Here is a 19,105-nt window from a genome sequence, read left to right on the forward strand (position 1 = left end):
ACGGCAATTCGTAACTTTTTGATTTAGTGGCTAATTCGTTTGAATACGTACAATCTAATTAGTACAATTTAGTCTGATTTGCTCATCACCCAATGACGGTTGAGGTTAGGGGTGGGATTGGTTGCCAAGCCTCCTTTTTTTAAAATTGTACATATTCATACGACTACACTCGTACAAATTTCCCTATAGGGAAATTGAATAAGCTAAGTAGGCCGTAGTACATGTGTGTGAATGCAAGAGTGCGTGGGTGTTTTCCAAGGTTAAAAGGGCATCCGCTGTAAAAACGTGCTGGATAAGTTGGCAGTTCCTTTTGCTGTGGCGACCAGTTTATAAAAGGGACTAAGCTGAAAAGAAAATGAATGTCAATAATAAAAGAAGAAAATGTCAAGAATAAGACTCCATGACTTGACAGTCTGTCAAAAAAATCTATCAGCAAAGAGTTTTTACAGTATGTCTGGTATAATGTTGATGTTGTTTTCTTGTGGTTACATCCATGCAGGGCCGGAGAAAGCTGAACTGCCGCTCTAGGCAAAGGACGGTCATGCCGCCCTCAACCCTAAAGTGAAAGGGTTTTGGGTTAGGGTTAGGCTAACCCTAACCCTTCACGCAGGTGTTTGATGTCAAGGGAGCTGTCGCGGACGCCGCCCTCTCTATTCTGCCGCCCTAGACGCGGCTATAAGTGAGGGCCCGGGTGGTGAGGGTAACGTTGCGGACGCCGCTCTCTCTATTCTGCCGCCCTAGACGCGGATATAACTAAGGGCGTGGGTGGTGAGGGTAGTGTCGGGGATGCCGCCCTCTCTATTCTGCCGCCCTAGACGCGGATATACCTAAGGGCATGGGTGGTGAGGGTAGTGTCAGGGACGCTGTCCTCTCTATTCTGGCACGCTAGGCGGCCGCCTAGGTAGCCTCTATGGACGCGCCGGCCCTACATCCATGAATATAAGCACTGTGTAAATGCACAGTACAGTTTTGTGCCTCTGTCTCATGATTCTAACAGGGGAAATCTGGAGGCTCGTCCTGAAACTTTTCAGCTGAATTTGAACAACATTTTCTAAAGACCAAATGCGGAGCAAAACAACATTGCAACTGGAGTGGGTAACCGTTACTGTACTTCTGGATTGAATATAGCACCGCAGATAAAATCATCACATCTTGCATGGTGACGTGTGCAGGTGGAGTAATGGAGTTTCATTTTTTGGAAAAATATTTTTAATTCATACCTCTTCACACTGTTCCTTCACTGATCAGATGACATGGTTAAGGATGATGATGTGGAAAATTGTTCTAGCTTTCAAAACTTATTTTCTGAGTTCGTAAAAATAAAAAAGTCAAAAGTATTCAAAGTTGTTCAGCCAGAACAGTTTGTTAATGCAGTTCAGTAATAACCGACCAATGAATTTGCTGTCTGTCTTTTACACATTGCAGAGAACACCCTCCTCTTCCTCAGTCCCTTATCACTCTTACAGTTCATTCATCAAATCTTCTCAACCTTTTTTACTTCTATTAAACCAGCAGTTCCAGTTCAGGTCTTGTGTACATCCTGCAATACCAGCAGAAAACAGGTTTTTACTCTTTGACCAAGAGTGCATCTCTGGCTGTACAGATATGTAACAGGTATGTCCTTTTGACCTGTTCTATGCATCGCTTGATCTTCCATATATTCTGCATTTAGCCTGCAGTCTGCCCAACAATGGCTTCCTTATATTAAGATACGATACTCATATAAGAGTCAAACATACACAGGATAATATTCAAAGTGAAACATACTGTACACAACTTCATATGAAGTACAAAAAACAAAAGCCCCTTTCACACAGTGATACCAGAATAATATCCAGAAAATTTCTGGAACAGCTTTACCGGCATTTCAAAAAATTGCTGTTCACACAGGCGAGGACGTTACAGAATTTTTCTGAAAAGACCGTTCACAAATCCATTCCACAATGCTGATAAATTCTGACATGATTAACCAGAAATGAGATCTAAACGGCTGCTTGTATTTGTAAACATTTGACTACATTACAAACTCTGTGGATGGATCAGTATTGTGAACAACTTTGATGAAAACATATAGAGAAACACTTCACATGTCGAGATGTACATGATATATGTGTGTGCTGGCGCTCACCAGCTACTTCACAGGCACATGCGATGCATCAAGCAACTGAAGGAAGCAGAGCTTGAAGGTAAACATACAACGGCTTATTATAAGCATCTTATTGATAATTATTTACAAAGTTGGCATCAAGAAGGAACATATAAACGTTATCTAATTAACATCTAGCAGCCAAATGTGTCTGTGAAAATATCTAAAGGCTTGCTTTTATCTTCATAAACCGTGCAGATGTGAATGCAGATGTGAATCCTTCTGCGTTCACACAGCATTGCAGCATTTATCGATAATGTTACAACTTCTGATTGGCTAAAGTAGACGTCTCATGTCAGCGAGTTCTAGATGTGCACGCGCTCTTTCTGACAATCTTCCTTCTGCGTTCACACAGCATTGCAGCATTTATCGATAATGTTACAACTTCTGATTGGCTAAAGTAGACGTCTCATGTCAGCGAGTTCTAGATGTGCACGCGCTCTTTCCGACAATCTTCCTTCTGCATTCACACAGCATTACAGCATTTATCGATAATGTTACAACTTCTCTTTACGGAAAATAGCCGGAACGAATTTACTGGTATTTTCAAAAAGGACCTGTTCACACATATAGACCTTTCCGGAAAATTGACAGTGTATGTGCGAAAGAGGTTAAAGTTACTAAAGACACCAGAAATTCCTCAATAACAACAGATGAAATGTTTAAAGTGCTGTATTATTATATTCATGTGCACTGACTTTAAAGGCTGGCTTTTTTTTCATACTGTGACAGTTCCAAGAGAAACAGAATATTAAAAGAGAAAACAGTGGGCGTGGCTTGTTTTTTCTACTGCGAGCTGATTGGATGTAGTAAAGTAGGCATTTCATCCAGAAAGATGCCTAGAAACCTAACAGACTCCACCTGCTCACCATTTCTCTTTGCTGTCTAAACTGACTGCTGGAAGGGCGTGGTTAGTTATGTTAGATCTCAATTAAAAATTACAAGGACAAACATTTTTATTTTCTTAATGACATCCACAAATGAATTGTTCAGACAAAACTAGCAATGTAAGCTAACAACATTAGTATGGTTAGTTTAGATTTGATGTGTACTTGAAGTCTGCTGTAGATGTACCTGGGACAGATGGAGAAACATCGTCCGGGGAAGCGATGTGTCCAGGCCAGACTCTCGTCCTCTCCCTCTCCGCTGAACACTCTCTGCTTGTGTTTCTCTGAGGAGATGTGCCGCTGCCACTGACGCTCACTGTTACTGTGTTTACCACACAGAGGACAGTAGAAACCCTCCATCTGAGAGCACACACACACGCACACATTCAACATTACAACAACAAACACACATTGGTAACACTAAAATAATGGTCCATTAGTTAATTCATTTACTAATACATTAATTACTGTATTTATTTATCTTTGTAAAATTAGTTAATGTTATTTAAGTAAAATATTTTAGTAAATGTTAACTTGTACAGTAACTAATGTTAACAAACACAACTTCAGATTTGCATCATGCATTAGTTGGATTTATATATATAGAATAATATTGGAAATGTATATGAGAATAATGCAAGTTGAGCTATAATTAATGAATGCTTTACAAGATTCTTCATCCTCATAACTCATTATACCAAACACAGATTAGTAACATAACAATAAACCTTCGAGGACACACCATTGATTCAGCAAAGTCCGTCGGCATGGTAATCTGCTTCTCTTCTATTGGCTGAGGTGGTGAAGTGTTGTCAGATGCTCTTCCCTGATTGGACGTTGACAGCCAGACTTCAAACAATTCTTGGACGTCACTGACTGCAGCAGAGATCATGTGACATCCATTAAACCAATCATTCATTCAGACCAGCTCATCTTTAGCATTAGAGATTTTAAAACATTAGGGTGACAAAGTGTGAGAATGAGAAAGTGAATGGATGTTTCCCAGTACTGGGTTGCAGCTGGAAGGGCATTCGCTGCGCAAAACATATGCTGGAATAGATGGCGGTTCATTCTGCCTTGGCAACCCCTGATAAATAAGGGACTAAGCCAAAGAAAAATTAATTAATTAATCTGAAACAATCAGCTCTTGTGACATTGTGAGCAGTGTTAGGTAAGTTACTTTAAAAAAGTAATGAATTACTAATTACAGAGTTAAAATGGTTATTTAATTAGTGTATTTAATTACTCTGTCTACTAGTCTATGAAGAGTTTAAATACTAGACTCACTACTACTAAAATCCCCATAAATCTCAATGCACTGACAACACAAGTTATAAATTAAACTCTTAGTTCTTTTAATCGAAGGGAAATACTGAAACACGATTAATTAATTTATTATATATAAATAATTCATAAATAAATACTTTAAATCATTTCAATAACAAACGCACAATTGTTTAGTTAGCAAATTAATTTGCTTTGCAATTGTTAAATATTGAATGCATCAAAAACCGACACGTGAAAGCAAAAACATTTTACACAAACCATAGATTATCATTACTTTTTTATACTTAAGCATGTTCAATCATCTTGATAAATCTAACATTTAAATAAAATATTATTATTATTATTATTATTGAATTCTAGTTTGTTTCAATAGCGTTTTTCAGAATAATCATTGTTTCAAAGCAGCTTTACCAAAGGATGCACTTATTATATTTAATAAATAAATAAAAAATCTGTTGAAATCTGGGTGTAGCTTGCTTTTGGGGGAACCAATAAGTGAGTCAATTAAAATATGAGCATGAAAAAAATGCATCAAAAGTTAAGCCGAAATGAAAGTAAAATCTTAAAACTACAGCATGCATTATGTGACTGTAAACATTATGTTGTGTTTGCTTTATTAATTTTATTGAACATAGTAAATCATCTAAACACTTGCACATTATTCAATTAATTTAAAAACTGAATGAACCTAGTTAAATTAATAGCCCCCCTGTATAATTCTCTCCAATTTCTGGTTAACAGAGAGCAGATTTTTAATAGCTTTATAACTCGCATAATAGTTTTAATAACTCATTTCTAATGACCGATTTATTTTCTATTTGCCATGATGACAGCTCATAATATTTGACTAAATATTCTTCAAGATTTAAAAAAAATTTAATTAAGAACTGCTTTTATTTAGCCGAAATAAAACAAATAAGAGTTTCTCCAGAAGAAAATATATTAGAGAAAATACTGTGAAAAAAATCCTGAATCTGTTTAACACCATTTGGGAAATAAAATAAAAAAAACAGGAGGACGAATAATTTTCACTGTAATTATATTCACACACATTTACACAAGTAAATAAACAGATAAATTGGCTCAAAATACTCTAGAAATCAGATTTCTGTGGCTGTAGATTCTATGTGGTGAACAGATGCACTAAGAGCCCCTGTAAGCTCAAAATGAAAGTGAAACCTCAGAACTTGACAAGCATTGGTGTTTTGTTTGTTCTGACACTCACGGCTGTTGTTCTTCATGTACGTCCACAGATCCTTCTCCTCCTGACTGTGAGCGAAACTGCAGTTTCCCATGTAGTGGCACTTACGCTGCTTCAGCACATGTGCACAGATCTGTGGAGGAAACACACAACTGTAGACAGCAAGAAGAGCTCACAGATTCAGCTTTCTTAATAATCAATGTCATTTTCACATCAGGGCTGACTGTTTGATAGTGATTGTGTTTAAGTTTTTAACAATATAAATACTGTAGTCACCATCGAAAGTAGATTAAAACCTTATAAAGTTGTCCAAAAATTCAAAATGTGGATTAAACAATACCAATATTTTTATAGTAGCATACAATATTAAGATTTATATATTTTAATTGTTGGTGTATGAGTTATTGCTTTTTTTAATCATATAATAAACAACTAATAACTAGATGTGTCTTGGATTTTAAATAACCATCTAAGGGGTCAATTTCGATGTTATTTTCCACAAAATCTTCTGATCGTCATTTAAATGAAAGACCAATTAATCAGTTAGCCGTTAACCTTAATAAGGTGAGATGTGTCTGCTTTATAGGACAGGATGTGCGAATTACACTCAAAACAAAAACATTTCCTGTATGAAAATGAAATGAAATACGCTGTTTTCACACACGTCGTATTGTTGAGGATATGTCTTGGCAAAGGGCAAAGGTCGCACAGAGACCCATTTCTTCCTCTCGTGAGACTTGACCAGTAAAACCCTCCTCTCTTTGGTCCAGCTGAAGGGAGAAAGGTGGAGAGAGTGAGAGGGGTCGAGTGTTCACACATTGTGTGTGTGTGTGTTCACTGAGCTGAATTGTAACAGATTATATAATATTTAATCTCAGTTATGTAATGAGATTACAAAAATAAAGTACTTGTAATTACAGTAAACTACTTTCTAAAATACTCGTAATCAGATTACAGTTATTTTTTGATGGATTACATGATTATATTATCTGACTCATCTACATTTGACTCTTAATACGGGCCGTATCCAAGATTATGTGAACCTTTGGATAGGCAGAAACAAGCAGACTAATTTAGCTAATGGCAGTAAGTTGTCCACAGTTTTTCTCCTTTATAACATTTAGATTTTTCCATAATAAACCTGTTGCTTATATACATTTATGATTCTTCACATTTGCAATGATCATTGGATCATCTGCACTTCATGTTTTTAAGATGAAGTTTTTAATGCAGCAGTGGAATAGCTTTTTTTATATAGTTTTATAACATTTAGAATATTCCTAAATGCAATTCATTTGAATTAAGTGTTTTAATCTCATGAGAAACTCATGATTGATTCAGTGTTACCCTCAGTAACAGCAACAGTGAGGCATACTAGTGTGAGCATTGTGAAGAATTAACTGTCCATCATTGCACTTTAAACATAAGCTGTTCAGGCTTTTATTGCTAATAAACAATAAAGATATTTTTTCTTTGTCTTTCAAAATAGCACAAGATTATCCAGCTTCAATATGCGTGACGTCAAGACCTAGCACAAAAGTAATCTAAATGTAATCCAAAAGTACTGAGTTTACATTACTATAAATGTTTACTATACAGTAAATATGGGGCATCAAATAAAGGTTAATCCAAAAGTAATCTAAATGTAATCCAAAATCACTCCGATTACAAACATTAATTGACTGCCAAACATATGGGTCATCAAGTAAGTTTAAGCACAAAAGCAATGTAAATGTAATCCAAAAGTATGCAGATTACTTTACTATAAATGTCTACCATACATTACCACACTACATATGAGGCATCAAATAAGGTTTAGTGCACAAGTAATCTAAATGTAATCCGAAAGTACTTAGATTGCATTACAATAAATGTCTATCATACATTACCATACCATACATGACGCATAAAAGAAAGGTTAGTGCAAAAGAAATCTAAATGTAATCCAAAAGAAGACTTCAACATGTGACAAAAGAAGACTTAATACTTCAACAAGTAGCCAGATTACATTACTGTAAATGTTTACTACACATTGCCATACCACACAAAATGTATGGGGTATCAAATAAATTCTAAAATAGTGCAAAAATAATCTGAATGTAATAAAAAGTACTTGGATTACATTACAATAAATCTCTGCCATACATTACCATTCCATACATATGAGGCATCAAATAAAGGTTCGCACAAAAGTAATCTAAATGTAATCCAAAAGTATTCCAATAACTTTAACATAGACATCTACCATATGTAACAATATCGTACATATGGGGCATAAAATAAAGGTTAGCATAAAAGTAATCCAAATGTAATCCAAAAGTACTCATGTATTACCATGAAAATAGTAACTGTAAGATTATAGGCTACACATTCTGTCATATAATTTGTCATTGCTAACAGTAATCCAGTGTGTCAATCCATACCTGTGTCTGACTTTAGCTGTACAGTATTTGAGTGCTCGGTCCGGTTCACTGAGCAGCCCGTCCTTCCAGCACTGAGCGCACACAAACTTCAGCATCAGCTCCAGCCTGTGACGCTTGACCTCAGCACTTCCAGTTTCCTGTGCAGGCCTTGCCTTCCCATTGGTCTCCTGCACTCTGATTGGACTCATTGATTTGGCAGCAGTGGTGGTTTTGTTCGGTGAGTTTGAAGCTACAACCGCAGGCTGACAGAGACATAATATAATGAGTTTAGAGAATAAACATGCTTTATAATCATCTGAGTACCAATTACAGAATCAAGCATTAAAACAATATCCTGTAGTACTCTAAAGGTATACATGAGTATTGTTTTTCTTTATGTAATAAATTAAATTCAGCTTTGCATATCAAAGTCTTTATTTCTGAAAACGTGAGTCTAACTTGGCCCTTTAGCTTTATTTTAAAACTAATATTTAAGCATGTTTCTATATTCAACAAACGAAATTACTCTACAAAAATAAAGGTTAATTAAATATACACTGACTATATATCAAAGCATGAAACATTACGAAGCAATATTTCATACAATATAATGTAACTGATTATTTTTTTTATAATTTTTTCTTACACATTTAATAATTTTGCTACAAGTGACGTTCTTTTAGTTGAAATATATAAATATTCCGCTAAATAAAGTCTTATTGCAATTCTTATTGCATAATAATCCAATCACTCCGCCTCTTTGAATTGATTCATACAGAACTGTTGAATTTATTTACAGTATTTACAGTATATACAGTAGCAATTACATTACAAGTAATTGTAATTAAATTACAAAAAAATAAAAAGTATCTCTTATTTGACTTTTTTCAGTGGATAAGTCATTTATTTACAGTAACTTTGTTAATTTGTAAGTAATTATAATGCCTATAATGTCATAAGCACATGTGCAAAAAGAGCTGTTGTTAATATTTCTTCATTGATGAGTCACATAATAAAAGAAGGTCAGCTTTAAAACAACACCAGGTTGAGTAAATGATGACACATTATTATTTCTCCTGAACTTTTTTTAAAATGTAAATGTCATATCTGGTTATGGGTGTTTTTGCTTAGTGCACCTTTAAAAAATATTCAGAAATAAAATGCATATTAAATAATCATAATAATAAATAAACTCACTCGCTGTTTGTTCCAGTGTTTTATAGACTCTTGCACTATTTCGTCAAGGCTGATTCCTAAAAACACACACAGATTATTTACAAACAGATTATTATTACTATTCATTTCTTTTATTATTTGTTCATCCAGTTGACAAAATCTACACTGTATAAATTAGGGCTGCGTGATACTGTAAAAAACTGACATGGCAATATTTAGTTTTCTGCATTATACTTGGACAATTCATCGAAATACAAGATGAAAATAGGTAGAATATGCAATGTTGCCGAGTATTGCCATAATTCTTCCCTACAGAAAGCTTTTTTTCTATCATATTAAAATGAAAAATTAACAGATATTTCTATGATCTAATTCAATCTAAATCAGGCAAAAAAAGTTGCAAACTTTTAGGTTTTAAAATTTAGATTTTAAAACATTATGAATAAGTCTAAATTCTGCAGATATTCTGAATCTGATTGGCTATTTTTTAACATCCTTGTCTCGACTACCACCTTTAGCATTTATTTTCAGTTCTAAGTTTACTAGTGGGGTGCTCCAACCAATAGCAGAACAGAAACTACTAAACTAAAGATAGTAAAAGCCCCAACTGATTGGTCAAATTTAGAATACAACCTACAGATGCAGCAAACAAATGCAGGATTTATTGCTCCTATCTGTGATAAGATTATTGTATAAACTATTATCATCATAACAATGATTTTAATATAACGTGAAGCTCCACTATAGAAATATTAAAGGTGCATTATGTAAGATTGACATCCAGTGGTTGAACTAAGCATTGCAGTAGAGGTCTGCATTCCCATGACTGTAAGGCTTGACCAGAGCAGATATCTTGAGACACAGGAACCAATTTCTGAATAGAACACAGTAGCGGTCGGTAACTCTGGTGTAATTTGAACGGGAGGCAAGTCTGATGTGTGGGAGTCTTTTTCATGCATAGATGCAAATGGAAGAAAATTACCCTTTGCACGGTGTGATAATACCACAAAGTTTTACCCTTGAGCAGTCACAAGGCTGGAACCTCAGGTTTAAGGTGGCACTCATGTCTCAACACAAAGGGGCAAACAAAACTGACATGTAGCCTACAATCCTTGCATCACCTACAGTTTTATCTGTTATCTCTCTCTTTTGGTAGAACCCAATTTAAACCTGAGATTTTGGAAAATTTTATTGGCATCGGTTAGGTAGAAAACTGGACAGGTCAGGCTGCGGGTGAACAAAGAATATACGACAGGAGTGGTTTGATGCGGAATAAAACCTTGTGACAGCAGATCTCTATCTTGCAGTCCAAAATCAAAACACTTTTTAACGTGGGTGATGCTCCAATGACTCCATGCAGGTTGCCAGATTGACAACACCAAAAGGAGAGAGCTAGCCTGACTACTGAATCTAGCCCATAACTACAAGCCAAGACATGTGACAAAAAAGGAATATTTTCCATGTTAGAGGAGTTTTTGTCCTAACCATCACCTGAAATTTCTATTTTAGAAACTGTTTCGATTTTTTTTGCAGGTGAAAAACAGCAAAAAAACTACTATGACAAAGATCACCTCAGGTACTGATTATGTGCTTTATTCAGTGTTAAATGCTCCCAATGTGAGTTTGATTGGCATTTTACGTGACATTTATTGCCATACTGAAAGCAGCAGACAGATCATGCAAATAAACACTTTGAAAATAAATGTTAGAAACCAACAAATATCATTCTCTCAGCCTACGTAATAAGTTTCGCTTAAGTTTTTGACTCTGTAATATGTGTGCAGATATTTCAGAAAAATTCTAAGAGAACATACTTTTGTATCTGAAAAACAATGCTGAAGTCAGATATTCTGTTTTGACAATGTGTGTCAAGAGCCAGAATGTCCGTCTTTGTTTTGGTTATTTAACCCGCCCACTGCCAGTTTAGCCAATTATATTTCAGCAGCCCGGGTTGCCTTGGTTGAAAACATCCTATTTCATTCATTCAATCAGTCATTCAGAAAGACTGAAAGTGTGTGTCTGTGACCGAAATAGGACCTCCAGTGTACAGTTGCAGACTCCGAAATGAGACGCAGATTCAAAGCTCGATATGAGGTTATTAATTGGCTAATTATATAAATATGACGTGCGTAAACCTTAGGTGAGCAGATTACATTGTAACCCTGTGTCCTAACAACATGCCTCTTGAGAAGATTTGCAATGATAAGCAGTTCAGCTGTTTAACACGATAAATACAGCCATTCAGAAGCACAGAACTCATAAAATGGTAAGGTTTATAATCTAATTAATGCATATTAACCGTCTTTATCTATTAAATGTAGATGCTGAATCACTGATATGTGTTGGTTTGCACTGAGTCACAGTTCTGAAGTTTAACTTCAGGGAGTTTATTTTATTTTCCAGAATTGAAGATCTGCTGCTGCTTTCAGTAGTATGGCAAATAAATGTCCTGTAAAATAGTATTCAAACTAGCATTATTAGCATTGAACACTGAATATAGCACATGAGGTGATCATTGTTAGTTTTCTTTTGTTCAGCTGTGAGAAATAGAAACCAATTATATCAATTTCAGCTGTTGGTTAGGACAAAAACTCACTGCATATCATACCGTGCATGACTGTATGTAACAAACAAAATGTTTATTATAATGCAGGTGTTTGTCACGTTTGCTCACCGGTCTCTCTCTGCAGGATCCAGATCTGCAGCTCCATCAGCGAGTGTGCGAAAATGCAGCCACTCTCCTTCCTGCAGGCCAGACTGAGCTCCTGACGACACACGTCAAAGACACAGCGAGAGTTCAGCGTGCGGATCTTACTGTAGCTCACAGAGCTGCCCTTCAACGCATGAACCAAACACCTGACACACACACAGACACCAACAAACATAAAGTTAGTGCTTAATGTACAGTTAAAGTAAGAATTATTCGCCCCCCTTTGATTTTTATTTCTTTTTCAAATATTTCCCAAATGATGTTTAACAGACTCAGGAAATGTTCACAGTATGTCTGACAATATTTTTTCTTCTGCTTTTCTTCTTATTATTTGTTTTATTTCTTCTAGAATAACAACAGTTTTTAGTTTAAAAAAAAAAAAAAAAACATTTTAAGGTCAATATTATTAGCCCCTTTAAGCAAAACTAGTTTTGGATTGTCTCCAAAACAAACCACTGTTATATCAAAGACTTGCCTAATTACCCGAACTTTACCCTAATTACCCTAGTCAAGCCTTTAAATGTCACTTTAAGCTGTATAGAAGTGTCTTGAAGAATATCTAGTCTAATATTATTTACTGTCATCATGAAGATAAAATAAATCAGGGATTAAGAATAAGATATTAAAACTATTCTCAATAGTTCAACCGTATGTCCTGTGGTGTTTTTTTCTACATACTTTTTCTTGTCAAACTGATGCTGTGGTTTTAGGTTCGCACACAAAGTAGGATTCTCCTTCCAGCGTTTGCTGATTATTCTGGGTTTACAGTCAAAGCAGGCCTGTGGGAAAGACAAAACAACACATACAGTGCTTAATTTGTAACTTGCGATTTCCTGAAACAGACTGGGGTGACGGATCCGGCATGTTACCAGAGGAGAGAGAGAGGTGTCGTGGATGAAAGTGAAGGGGGGGTGGGGGGACTAGAGGTGATGGGAGTGTCGCAGATGAAAGTGAAAAAAGGGTGGGGGTGCGTGTGAAAAGGGGGATTGGTAAATCTGGATCCAGCACAAATTAAGCCCTGAACATATCTCACCATTAGAGCAGACACTTAAGAGACTTTTAAATAATTAAATCTTTACTTAAAAGTAATACTAAACTGTAAAATAGAGGTTGATGAGTATGATGAACTTCATTCAACTGTTTTATGCAAAGAATATTTAAAACTATTCAAATTATGACAATTAAACACATTTTAATAAAGCTTGTTGTTAATCAAGTATGATTAATGTCATGATGAAGATATTTTTAATCTCATGAGAATTATAAATTATGTCAGAGTGATAACAGTGACCAAAAATTAACAAGACAGAAATGATATGGCTGTTTAAAATTAAACACTTTTCATCCACCTTGGACATTTAAAGATTCAGACAAAAAAAAATTAATAAAAAAAAGCTTATGGTGTAGATCAGAGGTGGGCAAACTCGGTCCTGGAGGGCCGGTGTCCAACACAGTTTTGCTCCAACACTAATCAAACACACCTGAACATGGTAATCAGTGTTTTCAAAATCACTAGAAATTTATAAGCAGGTGTGTTTGATTAGAGTTGGACATAAACTGTGCAGGACACCGGCCCTCCAGGACCAAGTTTGCCCACCCCTGGAGTAGATGCTAATATAGTTTTCAATTTTAATCACCCTTCTCAGTATAAACAGACATTAAGTGTATGAATAATTTTAGGCTTGACATGTGTGTTTGTGTGGGTTTGTGGGAATAAAACATGTTATAATATAAAATATGAAACGAAAATTAGAGTCAGCTTGGATTTTTACTAAGAACAAACAACCATCAGAACTTGGATAAATATATTTCAGCAACGCTCTATTATGAAACTAAACTTTTGTAAATAAATCCATCATAGAGCTCTGAAACAATGAGCGATGTCATGATGTGTGTGTTGTTACCTCACAGAGGAACATGAACATGCCCGTGTGCATCTTCAGCAGCTCCACCACACTGAGCGCTCGTTTCTGATTGGTCGGCAGGGGATTGAAGAGCAGCTCTCGGATCAGCAAGCCCCGCCTTTCCTGCGTCCACACCTCAATCTCTTCTGGACAATAGGCAAATGTGCAATCCTCGCCGTACTTACACGTCCGAGTCTCCAACACCTCTACACACACAGGCACAGAAACACACAGGTCTGATGAAGCTCACGGGATCGAAACATCATAAATAATCAAATATTTATACAGCAAGCATTGATAAGAGCCAGGGCTGTGCGATTTGGGCAAAAAACCCAATTGTGATTTTTTTGACATATTGCATTAGCAATTTGATTTACGATTAAATTTGAGCTTCAAGCTGATTTTAAATAAAGATTAAAAATGTTAAAGAGCCCATATTATGGGTTTTTGAAAATGCCCTTCCATGTAGTGTGTAACACAGCTGAAGTGAAGTATCCAGCTAAGGCTTAAATCTGTAAGTGTAGTGTTTAAAACTGTTGATTCATCTATAAAAGAGTCGACTCATAGTGCTTCAAACGAGTCTCCTTGATACCGAGTTATTAGGTGTTTCGCCATGACGTACAAACGAAACCAAGTTATTCACGTGCACGCCCAAACCAGGGAGATTTGAAACCTGAGGCCCCGCCCTCTGACGCAGAAACGCAGACACACACACACACACACACACACCCACAAACACACGGACACAAACATGCCGGTCGATTGAAGTCACTGCAGATGGATATTATATCGAGTCTCTACCCAAAGATGAAACCTCAGCATTATAACCAAGCAAACTACTGGAAACTTCTGGAAACTACATGCTACAAAGAATACTTCATCTGCGTTTGGTAAAGGAAGGATCAGTAAAGAGTAACTTACTGATGGACGTCAGGATGGATTTTTCTTCCTCCATTTCTCAAGTGTAAGTACGTGCGATTAAAGTTGCCTCGTTGACTCTAGCTTGCAAATGTATTTAGTTGTGATCTGTTACTTGTAACCGAGTGTACTGTATCAGGTTAACTGGCTATATTCTCTTATCGCGTGCAAAGTCACGTTAAAAACGCGACGCGTGCTGCTTTGTTTATGGAGCTCCATGGACTAGGGTAGTGTGTGCGTTCGTGTGAGTGTGCGCGCGCTGTCGTCCGGAGGTATGTGTGTGTGTTTGTGTGTGTGTGCACGCGCGTTGTCGTCCGGAGGTGTGTGTGTGTGTGTGTGTGTGTGTGTGTGTTTTTGTGTGTGTGTGTGTGTGTGTGTGTGTGTGTGTGTGCGCGCAAGGACGAGGGCAATATGTGTGTTTGTGTGTGTGTCTGTGAAAAGAGCAGAGTGAGAAGCTAGGAGATCTCCTCAACAGTTTTTGGAGTTTTTGCTCAATAAAATAGTTAGTCGTCTGAATTTTCAAGTCCATCGATTTACATTGACCCACTGGCAGCTAAAATCCACGCCTACACTATCAAACGTGTATGAACTGTGATTACTTTTTATATTGCTGATTAGCTATTGGCCATTTCCCTCTCTGACTGAAGGCAGTCGACCAATCGCGACAGACTGTCATCGGTCCAATCAGCGCAGATTAGCTCCGCGCTAAGGAGGGGTTTGGGAACAAATGAATCACTGGACGATTCATACAGGAGTCGCTGGAATAATTAGGTAAAAATAAATGCAGATTATAAGACCATGAAAGTGTTTTTTGACCTTGCATGCATATTAGACTGTTGAGACCCTTACAACCAAAATATGACCCTATTTCATGTATAATATGGGCTCTTTAACCAAAATATGACCCTATTTCATGTATAATATGGGCTCTTTAACCAAAATATGACCCTATTTCATGTATAATATGGGCTCTTTAACCAAAATATGACCCTATTTCATGTATAATATGGGCTCTTTAACCAAAATATGACCCTATTTCATGTATAATATGGGCTCTTTAACCAAAATATGACCCTATTTCATGTATAATATGGGCTCTTTAATTATAAGCTTAAGCTCAATAATCTGCAAACAGTGGCAACAATTCTGCAACAGCTCTTACTTGTTTTTGAAACCAAAATATTCCCATATTACTGATGTGCTGTCTTTCTTTGATATTAATTATTCTATTAATGCTTCTGAAGCAACAGACGCCATATTCCCACTTGACAGTGCTTTCCTGTTTGTTTTCTTTCTTTATTGTGGGTGTAGTTGTGCAAATCTAACTGGGCAGAGAGAAAGTGTGCTCACTCAATTGGCTAGTTACAAAGCCCTGGTCAGATCACATGACTTCGGCACAATTTCCTTGATGCAGGGTGTCGTGGGGACTCATAAACAACAAATGGATGTCGTGACACAAGATTCAATCATTTCTTCTCGTATAATGGCATAGTTCTCGACAACTGATACCATGTCTGAGATGCCTCATGACACAATCTCAGAAAGTCTAGCATGTCTAATTTTCTAAAGCGGACTAGTGGAATGATTTTGAAGCACTTCACCTAAGATGTTATTCGTTTTTTTTGTTCACATATATACATATATATTTTATATTGCAGCCTTTTGCGATTAACTAATTGCAACATTTCAAATTGCGATTGCGATTCGAATTTGATTAATTGCACAGCCCTAATAACAGTGCAGGATTGTTTGTTTCCCCTTTGCACATTTTCACATGGTGATTTTTCCCATACAGGTATCATTGCTTTAGGTGTGCTTTTTAACACCTGAGTTTACTTGACTGTCATTTCTTATTCAAACAGAAATGAAAGTTTTTGAGAAAAAGATGCTGAATTGTTTTATCATTTTTTATTTATCATATAGTCGACACACTTCCCTTAAAAAACATTTCTTTTCAACTAAACAAACACTGAGGTGTTCAGAGGTGTGGAATTATCATCAAATGTTCATTCTGGAACTGAACTAATGCTTTAAAGCAGTGTTTCTTAACCACATTCCTGGAGGACTACCAGCTCTGTCCATTTTCCATGTCTCCTTAACCAAACACACCTGATTTAGATCAGCAGAACATTAGCAGAGGCTGAAAGACCTGTAACGAGTTTGAGAAAGGAGACATCCAAAACATGCAGTGTGGGTGGTCCTTCAGGAGCATGGTTGAGAAACACTGCTTTAACTGACACTGATTGTGTTTTTTGTTTAAGGATCATTGATTGGACAGCAGACGCACCTCTGCAGAGCATGAATGCGCCCTGGAAGTTGTTGCGTGGGCGGGGCCGGATCCGCCTCCAGGGTGAGTTAGCTCCGCCCCTCCGACGGCACAGCAGAAGATCTTTATTACAGCTGTGAGAAACATCAGACCTGAACTCAAAGTCCAGCACTCCAGGACCTAAAGGAGACACACCGACAGAATGACTGAGACAGAAAACATACAGCAGGATGAGTAGATAAAGTCAAAATAAGATGCACAACAGAATCAATGATTCTCCAAGGTAACTGAAGATCAATTTTGGAATTAAAGACCTTTTTAATAGATTTAGAGACACAACGACAACAATACAGACTTTTCACAGATCAATTTTTCTGGTCATTTTCATTCAGCTGTTCAGATGAGGTTGGGTACTAAAACTCGGAACCGGTATCAAATCAGCATATGAATTTCGGTGCCTAATTTCGGTTCTGCAACAAGAACGTAAAGCAAGTCACGCACCGGAACCGCCGCTCGGGGACGCGCAGCGCTATGCATTTAGAATTTGCAAGTCAGCAGCTGTCCGCGGCGTCCAGCGGCCAGCCACGACTCATGACTGTTCATACTTCTGCCATGCCACAGAGTGCCATCTGAAAAGTTTCATTTTAAATAACATGCGAATGTGCACGTCTGGTGTGTGATAATATCAACTGTCATGTGCGCTCCGTGCCGCGGCTCTGAGCGGTGCATCCGCTGTGTGATGCGCTTAAGAAGCATAAAGGGGTGCATTAAAGGGGTCAAACCATCTCTAAATGTTTAATTCTAAACAGCTTTGAGGGATACGGATGTCAGCGATGTCAGTCAAAGCGCGCAGAACAGCGCATGCCGCAAGCGACTCTCTTTATCAACACGCTTGATCATGTTCATCTAATTTGCTTAAACTAAGCATTCTACAGTGTGGCTATATTTTACAAGCAAGGATTCTGACACACCAACATGCAGCAGATGCTTTATGAAAGTTGCGTGTGAGAGAGAAACACGTCAAACTTATAAAATGTGAGGGCTCATGGAATCACCTTAAAGGTGAGGAATGGACCATCTCTGACAGCTTGTGACATTATCTGACACATTATCTGAGTACGTTTATATGGACACCAATACTCTGATTTTAATATGATTAAGACACTACTCTGATCAAGAGTCTACCACGTAAACAGAGATTTTTTAACATCTTAAAGGACCACAGACACAAACTGCGGAGGAAACATTTATAGGCTGGTGACACAATTATGTTACTGATCTATGTGCTATAAGATGTAACTGGAAATCATGAATGTAACATTCAAAAAGCACCTGAATCATATTATGGTCTTATTCAGATTAAGGCAAATCATTAGATCACTGATGTCCATGTAAAAGTAGTCTCAAGCCCCAAACCCACAAAAAAGGTGCTCCCTGATTTTGATGACAGCCTTTACACAGGTTAGTAAGCTAATGTAATGTTTATAGCATAATGCAAATCTTGCATTTATGCTAATAAACAAATGATCAAAAGAAATATATTAATGCAATTCAAATAAATAAAATATGAATTGATGTTTACTTTAAACTTATTATAAATATATATTTATATGGTTCAATTATAATGATAGTGATATATATAAAATGATATATATTTTTTTTTCGTTGATTAATTTTGTGGCTTAAAGGTATCGGTTCAGGCACCGTTTTGGTACCGTTTTAAAAGTATCGATTTAGCACCGGTATCGGAAAAAAAAAAAAAAAAAAACGATACCCAACCCTATGAGGCACTTCCCAGATCTCACTCAGGATAGAGAGACAGACAGAAAAAGAGACACACAGACAGACAGACAGACAAAGAGACAGACAGACAGACAAAGATACAGACAGACAGACAGACAGACAAAGATACAGACAGACAGACAGACAGACAAAGATACAGACAGACAGACAGACAGACAGAAAGACAGACAGACAGACAGACAAAGATACAGACAGACAGACAAAGATACAGACAGACAGACAGACAGACAAAGATACAGACAGACAGACAAAGATACAGACAGACAGACAGACAGACAGACAGACAGAGATACAGACAGACAGACAGACAGATAAAGAGACAGACAGACAGACAAAGATACAGACAGACAGACAGACAGACAGACAGACAGACAAAGATACAGACAGACAGACAGACAGACAAAG

At 36.9% G+C, this 19,105-nt stretch overlaps 2 protein-coding genes across 3 annotated transcripts in view; one reads left to right on the forward strand and one right to left on the reverse strand.

The window, feature by feature from the left end:
• The window catches only part of LOC141381087 (uncharacterized), a 460,537-nt gene that overhangs the window by 371,626 nt on the left and 69,806 nt on the right, over nucleotides 1-19,105 (forward strand). The window lies entirely within an intron of this gene.
• Nucleotides 1-19,105, reverse strand: part of zc3h7ba (zinc finger CCCH-type containing 7Ba) — a 47,792-nt gene that overhangs the window by 1,976 nt on the left and 26,711 nt on the right. The window contains exons 13-22 of the mRNA XM_009299075.5: nucleotides 16,919-17,077; nucleotides 13,714-13,919; nucleotides 12,488-12,588; nucleotides 11,774-11,955; nucleotides 9,121-9,176; nucleotides 7,945-8,186; nucleotides 6,186-6,291; nucleotides 5,546-5,654; nucleotides 3,776-3,909; nucleotides 3,221-3,393 (exon numbers count right to left, since the gene is read on the reverse strand). Coding sequence (XP_009297350.2) covers nucleotides 3,221-3,393; nucleotides 3,776-3,909; nucleotides 5,546-5,654; nucleotides 6,186-6,291; nucleotides 7,945-8,186; nucleotides 9,121-9,176; nucleotides 11,774-11,955; nucleotides 12,488-12,588; nucleotides 13,714-13,919; nucleotides 16,919-17,077 — 1,468 coding nt within the window. The remainder of the gene's footprint in view (nucleotides 1-3,220; nucleotides 3,394-3,775; nucleotides 3,910-5,545; nucleotides 5,655-6,185; nucleotides 6,292-7,944; nucleotides 8,187-9,120; nucleotides 9,177-11,773; nucleotides 11,956-12,487; nucleotides 12,589-13,713; nucleotides 13,920-16,918; nucleotides 17,078-19,105) is intronic.

This window comes from Danio rerio, chromosome 3 (genome assembly GCF_049306965.1).
Source record: "Danio rerio strain Tuebingen ecotype United States chromosome 3, GRCz12tu, whole genome shotgun sequence".
Taxonomy (NCBI): Eukaryota; Metazoa; Chordata; class Actinopteri; order Cypriniformes; family Danionidae; genus Danio; species Danio rerio.